This window comes from Alexandromys fortis, unplaced genomic scaffold, assembly GCF_014885135.2.
Source record: "Alexandromys fortis isolate MF-2015 unplaced genomic scaffold, M_Fortis_MF-2015_v1.1 scaffold_246, whole genome shotgun sequence".
Taxonomy (NCBI): Eukaryota; Metazoa; Chordata; class Mammalia; order Rodentia; family Cricetidae; genus Alexandromys; species Alexandromys fortis.
In genome coordinates this window covers 411,818-421,390 of record NW_026068131.1, presented here as the reverse complement: position 1 = coordinate 421,390, position 9,573 = coordinate 411,818, and the positions used below count along the sequence as shown (strand labels likewise).

The 9,573-nt window shown below is 39.0% G+C and overlaps 1 protein-coding gene across 17 annotated transcripts in view; it reads right to left on the bottom strand.

The window, feature by feature from the left end:
- The window catches only part of Heph (hephaestin), an 84,363-nt gene that overhangs the window by 72,099 nt on the left and 2,691 nt on the right, over positions 1-9,573 (bottom strand). For 2 of the 17 annotated variants that reach the window (XM_050126033.1, XM_050126032.1), the window contains exons 3-6: positions 6,568-6,648; positions 5,795-5,998; positions 3,603-3,847; positions 360-572 (exon numbers count right to left, since the gene is read on the bottom strand). In XM_050126033.1, coding sequence (XP_049981990.1) covers positions 360-572; positions 3,603-3,847; positions 5,795-5,998; positions 6,568-6,648 — 743 coding nt within the window. Of the gene's footprint in view, positions 1-359; positions 573-3,602; positions 3,848-5,794; positions 5,999-6,211; positions 6,301-6,567; positions 6,649-8,516; positions 8,603-8,766; positions 8,966-9,573 lie in introns of all 17 variants that reach the window. The other 15 variants (XM_050126048.1, XM_050126045.1, XM_050126049.1 and 12 more) reach the window with 15 other exon arrangements.

Here is a 9,573-nt window from a genome sequence, read left to right as displayed (position 1 = left end):
TTTTTTTTTTTTTTTTTTTTTTTTTTTGCAGAGGGGATGGTAGGATTTGGACAGGGTTTCTCTGTAGCTTTGGAGCCTGTCCTGGCACTAGCTCTTTTTGACCAGGCTGGCCTCGAACTCAGAGATCCTCCTGCCTCTGTCTCTCAAGTGCTGGAATTAAAGGTGTGTGACACTACCACTTGGGTTGGTCAGTGTTTTTTAAAAGTAATGAAATAGACATAGCAGAGGAAAGAGAGTTTGACAGGCTAATAAATGGGAACCACTCAGGTTGCTTCTCAATATGATCTTGATTTAACTATCTCATTGCTTCCCATAGATGTCCCAGATTGCATCTTATGGCTGGTTGCTTGGGTAAGTACCTCTTTTACAGGTGATAAGGGGTCCAATGAGACCAGTTGCAATGTCTCGTGGAGCATCTACATGAGAATGGTAAATCCAAGTGAGGCATGCTGGGTCTGCATCAGTGGGTGCATGGCCTTCTGGAATAGTCCAGTTGTATACATGGTAGCCTCCAGGGGGAACAGAATCATCAGCTTTCAGAGACCCAGAAGAACCATCTGGATATAGTGAGCCTACAAAACAAAAAATGTGCATGTCTAGTACCAGGGTGAGCAAGATTGTAGCAGTTATAGAATTAAAGAGAAGGCATTAATCAGTGAGATCACTCATCAGGTATAGGAACTTATAGAGCAAGCTTGGTGGCCTCAGTTCAATCCCAAGGATCCATGTAAAGCCAGAAGGAATAAACAAACTCCACAAAGTTGTTCTCAACATGTATACTGTGGCATTCACATGCTCCCTTGACACACACACACACATATGCACGCACCATATACACATACACAATGATAATACATTTTGCTGGAAAATCCAAAATACGTGGAGTACTTAGGTTAAGTCTAAGGTTCAGTACTACGGTTTTCCAAACCTCAGTACTCACATGGCAAAAGAGAGAAGCAACTATAAATCATGCACTACCTCCAGTATTAAAAAATCTTTCTACACGCTCTTCCCTACACATTCCTGAGCCCTGGGAGAAGGAACACAATATAGATATTCCAATGAGGGCATTCCTCAGTTCTTAATTCTCTACATATTTATCAGTAGTGTATTAATAGCCATCTACTTGAAAAAAGAAGCTGCTTTGATGGCTCTAGAGATGCTTTCTGTGTCTAAGAGGGAAGATGCATACATAAACCAACGGTGGCATAAACTGCATGCACACGACCTGCAAAAGATTGAGCCAAGCAAAATCCAAGTACAAAGTGGGGAGGGAATCAAAAAGTTTTCCCTTATTTGCTGCTGGATGTGGCCCCTGAGAGGCTACTCATGCACATACTGACCGCAGGAAGGGAGGACTGAAAAAGAATGCATGAAGTTGCGAAGAGGGAGTAGTGAGACAAGGACAGGGAAGATACAGGAGGAGAGGGTTTGGGGGAGGGGGATCTGAATTTGATAATTTACTTTTAAATATTAAAATTAAGTAAAACTAATGAAAAGAGTTTTGAGATATATAGAAATCACTTGGGAAGAACTATAGTCAGAAAAAGTCATGTTTAGCTTAAATGAGGTGAAAGCAAAGAAAAAAAGCAGACCTTCTTTCCAAGCTCGCATGGCAGTACAGGTAGTTCTAGTAACACTCAGGAGTTGGAGGGTCTCTAGCTAAAACACTAGCCTGGGGTCTATAAGGAGACCCCACCTGAGAGTAAGGGAAGTCCTTGACTTCATGCACTCACTTTGAAATACAAAGAGCACACAGTCACACTTTAACTTAAAGCCATGACCAGTGGGCTTATTTTCTCATTTTAGAGAATATAAAACAGTGAGTTTTCTTTACATTAAAAAAATCTATCTCTTCTAACAAATATTGGTTGTTTGATGCTTGGTTTCGCAAGACATCCCAAAGTACCTTAGAATGCAATTTCCTCCTGCCTCTGCCTCCTAAGTGCTGAAATCCTTGGTATGTATAATCATATTACTATTTACTACCTTATGATTTACAAAGTGTATTGCTACATATATCTTAAGAACACCATAATTTATTCCTTTTATTTGTGACATTAAACTTTGAGTAATCTCTCCCCATTCTTATCTTTTCTTTGCCCCACCCTCTGGTAATGGCTATTTTCATGTCAACTTCTATGATAACAACTACTTTAGATTCCAAAAAATAATCAAATCATATAGTATTTATCTTCCTGTAGCTGATGTAGTTCACTCAATGTAGTGCCCTTCCAGGTTATTTTATGTTGTAATAAAACAAAATATTTATTTCTCTCTAAGGGTGAGTACCATTCAGATACATACACATACATACACACACACACACACACACACACATATATATATATACCATTTTCTTTGTTCATTCATCTGTATATGGACATTTGGGATAAGGATATAATCTCGCTGTTGTGCATAGTGCTACAATAATCACGGGAATATATGTCTCTTTAACATGGTGCTATCATTTTCCTTTTGGACATACACCTAGTAATGGGATTTCTGGGCAGTAACATAGTTCTGATTTTAGGAGTTGAAGATTGGTACTTGATGGCTATTGATGTGGGAGTGATTTCTTATTAATAAAGAGGGCCTCAGCCCTCATAGGACAGAAAATTAGGTAGGCGGAGTATACAGAAGAGAATTCTGGGAGAAAGAAGCTTAGTGAGGGAGTCGCCATGATTCTCCCGCTCCAGACAGACGCAGGTTAAGATCCTCCCTGGTAAGCCAGCTCGTGGGCTACACAGAATATTAGAAATGGGTTAGAACAATATGTAAGAGCTAGCCAATAAGAAGCTGGAACTAGCCGGGCCAGGCAGTGTTTGAAAGAATAAAGTTTCCGTGTAATTATTTCGGGCATAAGCTAGCCATGCGGGCGGCCGGGTGCCGGGGACGCAGCCCTGCCGCTCCTATTTCAACAGGCTATATTAATTTACCTTCCTATATACAGTATAAAAGAGTTCCTTCTCTGTGCATCCTCATCCCAAACCAGAGCTACTGACTTCCCTCTTGAATTTTCTCACTAACTACAATATCTATTTTAAGCCATTGTGCTTTGACAGTTAGAAGATGCTAAAGAATAAACTGGACATACTCTTTAAAAATAACAGATCTTCTGGAAGATTCTGGAATCAGAATAGCACTCCATTACTTTCACAGAACTTTTCTCTTAAAAGCATACTCAAATATTTAGTAGAAATGGAATTCCAAGAGTTCCTTGCAATAAAACAGGGAGTGTGTCGTCATACTCCTCATGTAGAATCTCAAGCCCAGAGAACTGCAATGTCTTGTCCAAGTTACCCAGCGTATGTATCGATACACAGCCATGTTCGCTCTAAGTAAAGTGTTGCTGTGGCAAAACAGTAAGTAAGAAAAAAAAAACTATATTGGACTGGGCATGATAGCATCGAAGCACTCAGGAAACTTAGGAAGGAGAATCATGAGTTCTAAACCATCCTCAGCCACAGACCAACATTCTGTTCAAAAGACCAAGAAAATAGAAAGGTAATTCTTGTTTTAAAGTTCTCTATCTCAGGCGGCATTAAAAGGAAAAGTGATACTTTGTAGAAAAGGAAGAGAGGAAAGGTAGACTGCTTTACCTTCTGAGTCCTTCTCATAGAAAACTCCATGAGGGTGAATAGTATAAGGCCGACTTGCAAAGTTCTTCAGGTGGATACGCATGACATCCCCCACCTCAGCCTGTAACAGTGGTCCTAGGAAGCCCAACCAGGCAGGCTTGGCTACTTCAACAGTGTATGTGCCGTCACTGTATTCCTTATAGACAGTCTTCTTGTAACTACTCCCTATCCTGTCTTTGCCAGACTTTAGGAAGCTGGACGCCACTCTGAGAAAATGCAAGACAGAATTACAACTTTTCTACCATCTTCAAGCAACTGGAAGCTTCTTTCCTAGAGAATGCTGACAAAAGAAAAGAGGAATTGGATTGCACTTGTGAAAAAGCCGTGTGAAGTAGAAAGTCGAGTCATATGAAAATGCTGGAATCTGACCAAATTTCAACACACAAAGAGTCACTTTTACATGGTGCAAACAAGAGTACATTGACAAGGAGACAAATGACTGTAGAATGACTCCTTTTAAATGACAACTCCTCATTCATGCAACCCTTGGCGTTGTGCAGCTATAGAGAGGGCAGAATATCAGAGTGATTACGACCATAGGCTTTGAATATTTTGTATTAAATTTCAGCTGCTCCATTTCCATAGTATTGGAACATTCAACAAGCTACCATAGCTTCTATGTACATTATTTCACCATCTTCCAAATGAAGATTATTGAAGGATCTGACTTTCAAAGTTGTTATGGTGACAGAAAATTGTATTTATATGTCTGGGGTCTTAAAATGTGTGGTTAGCATGTACAACACCTTGGATTTGAATCTCGGAAGTAGAGGGGAAAAAAGTAATTGAAAACTTTAGGAATCTTTAGGGAAGTACCTGGGAAATTGCAGAAGTTCAATGCTATTACTTCAAATTATTAAGATGAGTGGCTAATGGTTGCTCTTTTAAGAAGAATTTCAATACAAGAGTTATGACGCCAAAGTTGAATGAATGCTTTGAGTCAAACAACAGCTTATGCTAGCCATAGATCTCAGTTGTAAAACACTTGCCTACAATATATGAGGTCCTAGGATTGGTGCCTGCACTACAAACCAGAAAGAGAAAAGCCGAGTTGTGAGTACTGCAAAATGAAAACTGCTGAGCTTTAGAGAGACAAGATGAACCACCATTGTAAAAGATGCTTCCATTCTTTCATTCGCTGTCTTTAACTTTTGCTGAAACATCAACCAGTATGTAAGATCAACCTTCCCATTGTTTGGGAGCTTGAGGCTGGACGAATGTCATGAGTTCAAACATGGCAAGAGTTATGTAGTGAGCTCCAGAACAGCCTGTGGCATAGTAAAAGTAAAATCTTGTCTCAGAAAACAAAACTGAGAAAGAGAGAGGAGGGAAGGGAGATGAGAGAAAGAGAGAGAGTAGAGGATGCAGGGAATGAAAAATAGAAGAGAAAAGAAAAGACAAAAAGAAAGTTTAATCCTGTGAGGGGTACAGTGGTAAAAACAGAATCTACTTTATAGAGATTAGAATCCTAGCACCTCCATCTACTGGCTATAAGATTTGGATTGGTCACTTGACTCCCATGAGCCTGTTTTCTCATCTATAAAATCAAGATTGCTGATAGTTACATGTTGCTCTGTGGTAGAGTTCAAGATCGTGGGTTCTATCCTCATACCACAATACTGACAATATTCATACTTCCTAGGGGTTTTTCAGAATTGAATGATGTATTTGTAGATGTCTAGTATGGCATCTCCTCTAAAGCTCTTGTCTATGAACTATGTGTTACTATTGTCTCCTTGCTTATAAGATGTTTTCACACATCTAGAATTCGGGTAACTCCACCAGACTACAAGAGCATGGTTCCACTTCACGTGTCTCAGAAATACTGCATACGTTTCATTTTAAAACGATAAACCAAACAACTGTTAATAGATGAGCATTATGAATCCCATTTTAAACAAAAAGGAATATGGACTTATCTTCAGAAATCTAAAAGTGCTGTAGTGTTTCAGTGCTGAAAAGCAAACTTGGGATGGGATGTTGGGTCCTAAACCAACTTCCTTTCCATGAAAGCTGTTGTTGCATGTATGGTCCAAAGAGATTGGAAGCTGGCTATTATCATACCCTGAGAAAGTACCCTCAGAAGACTATCTGTTGACCTCAAGAATATCCTCTTTATCTCTACTTCTAATAATACATAAGATAAAACCTACATGTCATCGTTCAGAGGCTGGTTTGTGATGACATTTCTTCCTTTGGGAGCATAGTCCCACGTCACATTTTCAATGGCCAGGTAGTAATCTCGAATGGCCCCATCAGTTGGTAGAAGCCACAAGGAGTTCATGAACAGTAAAGTCCAGAGGAAATGGCCTGGAGTCATGGCCCACACTACTCGGAGAAACCAGGAATGGAATCTGCTGGTATGAAAAAAAAAGATAAAAGAGGACAACGAAATTTTCCATGTATCTGGGAAACTGTAGAGGCAAGGAACAGATGAAATGGCTGATAAAAACAAAACCCAATTAACCCAGGTGGTTTTTTTTTTTTAACTTCACTAGACTCTTTTCAGTCCAACAAATATTCAGTGGCCTTGATACATAGGTTATTAGAGAACAAAGTTAAAAATTCACCTGTACTACTAATCATGCATTGCTTCCTTCAGAAGAGAAACCTCATTTCTGTTCTTTCAGCAGTATGGACGCGAGAATGTACTCTGACCCTTGAATCAGGAAACAGTCATCGGAATCATGATTAGACTATACTGACTGACTTGGTACCTTAATCAAGCCAGTAATTCTTCCTTTGCCTGTTTTCCCTTAAGCAAAAAGTGACTCATAGTTGCTACTTCCCATAATCAATAAATTATATTTAGAAACACATGAGAAATCATCAAAAGACATTTGTTGGAATATTCATAGACCCAAAATGAGAACTGCCAAAATGCCAATCAATATTAAAATGGCTGAGTAAATTGCATTTTACTTACACAATGGAACTCAGAATGGCAGTCATAATGAACAAGCTATGACTATGCACGGAACGATGGGCAGAGGTGGTAAATGCAACTCTAAAGAAAGAAACAAATCAAAAGAAGCATACACGCTACATGATTTTACCAGGTAAAGGGCAAATTACAGCAAATAAATCCTTGCTACAAGACATAAGGATGGAGGTGAAAAAAGAGCTCAGATGTTTACTACTTGCACACTGTCCAATGGTCCCTGAGTTCCATCTCTAACACTATAAAAAGAAATAAAGATAATGTTCACTCTTGAAGCAAACATCAGTGACTATGAAGGTAAGAGTCATGTTCTGTTTCTTTATCTATATTCAATTTATATAAATGTGTTCGGTTTCTGACAATATTCTGAGCAATTCAGGATTTATAGACATTTTCATATGTTTCATTTTGGGTGTTAAAAAAGGTAAAAAAGATAGAACAAAACTAAATGAAAACATCAGAGGGAAGTAGTTAGAACATCTTAGAGTCTCAGCTGGTTTCCAATGCTGTATATAAATTCATTTCACAGGTTCCATCCTGAGTCACTGCCATACCCAGACTTCCAGCTTCTTATTTCAATGTATTAAGCAAGAAGGTTAGAATTCTTTTGAACCAGGGAGGGAGGCTCTAAGTCATACCAAATATAGATCAAAACCAGAAACATAAGCACACATTAACATTTGCACACATGGCTTTACTTAAAATCACAGATGCACATATTTACATCCACATACAGTCATACTGTCAACATTGAGACAGCATCACCGTCAGAACAACAACAACAATAATAAGCAAGTGTCTATTGTGTCAATTGTGTGCTCATTCTAACCATCTAACATAAATGAAATACTTTAGGCCTGACAACCACCCTATGAAGTGGATGTCATTATTCCCCATGGTGTAGTGGAGGAATTGGAGAACAGAGACGTAATGTGTCCAAGGCCGCCTTAGTTAACGAATGTTAGAGTTGGGATTTAATTCCAGGAAATATGACTCCACCACCTAGGACGCTGGCACAAAACAAACTTGCACACTCACCTGCATGCACACTGAAAGTGTGCATATACTCACAGCCACAGCTATGTCTAGAAAAACTGCACGCATTCTACAATATGCAATTTCATGTGGCTATGTTTACTTTAGAAAAAGAGAGATAATCATAATAATGATAATAACTATGTTTCACCAAGACATGACTAAACACAAAACACCATGTTGAGTGCCTTAAACAAACTGTTTCATTAAATATTCAACTCAAGCAAAAGTAATAGAGATTATTACCCCAAGCTAGAAACCCAGTCTCTACTGGGTGTGGTAGTGCATGACTAATTTCAGCACTCAGGAGATTGAGGCAGGAGGATTACATGTTCGAGCCCAGCCTGCGCTACATATAGAGAAGAAACTCTGTACACTTAATGAACTGTTTAAGTAATTAACTCAAGCCTTAATTAATCAAGAATTAATCACCAATATCCAATTATGTTTGGCAGAAAGCCCTACATGGAAAGACAGGCCTGTTTGGGGCGTACTTCTGGCAGAAACCTGACTGCCCCACTGATTGATGATAATATAACCTGATCATTATTTAACAGCTATGATCTTGCTTCCTCGTGGGTAAAGTGAATTTATTATCAGCCTTGGAAGAATAAATCAGAAATTTTACCTAAAAGAGCCTTAGTAATATCAGTGTTTTGAAGACAGGAGATAGTTCCTACTATAAGCTTTTCCTTCTCTCTCCTGGCTAGCTTGCTAATATATCCTTGCTGTTTCCTAAGACATTGCCTTTATTTACCACATTGGACTATAAAATAATTGAGAGTGGATGGAAAGTAATACAGGTGTCTGTGTATCTACTGTCAGGTGAGGTACAGAAGGCCCAGTGGTCATGCTACTACTAAAGTGAAAGAAAGAGGAATAGGCATGGGTGTTCCCACCTGTTGGCTCCAGTCTAGTTTCTAGCACTAGCTTGAACAGTGACTTCAGGCAAGTTTCTTTACCTTAATGAGCCCCAGTTTCTCATCTATAAAACAGGCAAAGACAGAGAGCTAAACTATACAGTACTCACATTGTAGAAGTTACGGAAATGTTATAATCTAATAGAACACATATATGAATAACTATGACAATTGTGGCATTGAAAAACTTCTCAAAGACTCGTTTCTCTCACATGATGCCAATACTCACATTTCCTGATGAAACACAGGTACCGTCACATGTACCTACATACAATACTACGCATGGACATACAGTTAGCCATCCCTTAGGACCCTCACACTGGAAGGAGAAGCCTTTGTTCAATGGACGCCTGATTGTAACCTGGACCTCGTTCACACTTCCTCCTCAAGGGTTACCATCAAGGCAGCTGTGCCTTCAGCTTATTTACCTAGAGAGAAAACAGTTCCAGGTAAGGGCTCCGTGATTGCAGTCTCACCTGATAGTCTTGGAAATGTCTGGAGAGGCTTAGTGCAGACCATTAGCACAGAATTAATAAGCAGTCAAGTTTGAAAATGGTGACTAAGATCCCACTGTCTAGATAATATAGAACATAGCAGTACCGATGTGCTCTTTGTATCTGCAGCCTTATTTCTCCTGTAAGATATGGATTGCTTTCCATGTTTTCTATACAGCGCAGAGGCTTTGGCATCACACCTCTTAAACAAAGCCTGGGGTCACCAGAGTCTTCATCTTTAATACTATTTGTTGCCTCAGAGTCGTGAAGATTAAATACATAATAACAATCTATACCTGTATATAGTGCAAATAAGTGCTGCTAGTTATGAAAAAAATAGTGGCTATTATCATTAAAACTGAGGAAGTAGATTTGAACATATAACCAACCACTATCACAAAGATTTATCTGTTTTGATTTTGTTGTTGGTTTGTCCCCTTATTTTTCTTTCGGGTTCTGGGAATCAAACCCAAGTCATTTCACAAGCAAGAAAAGTACTCCCAGCCCAAACCTTATAATTTTTTGTATAATGACATTATATA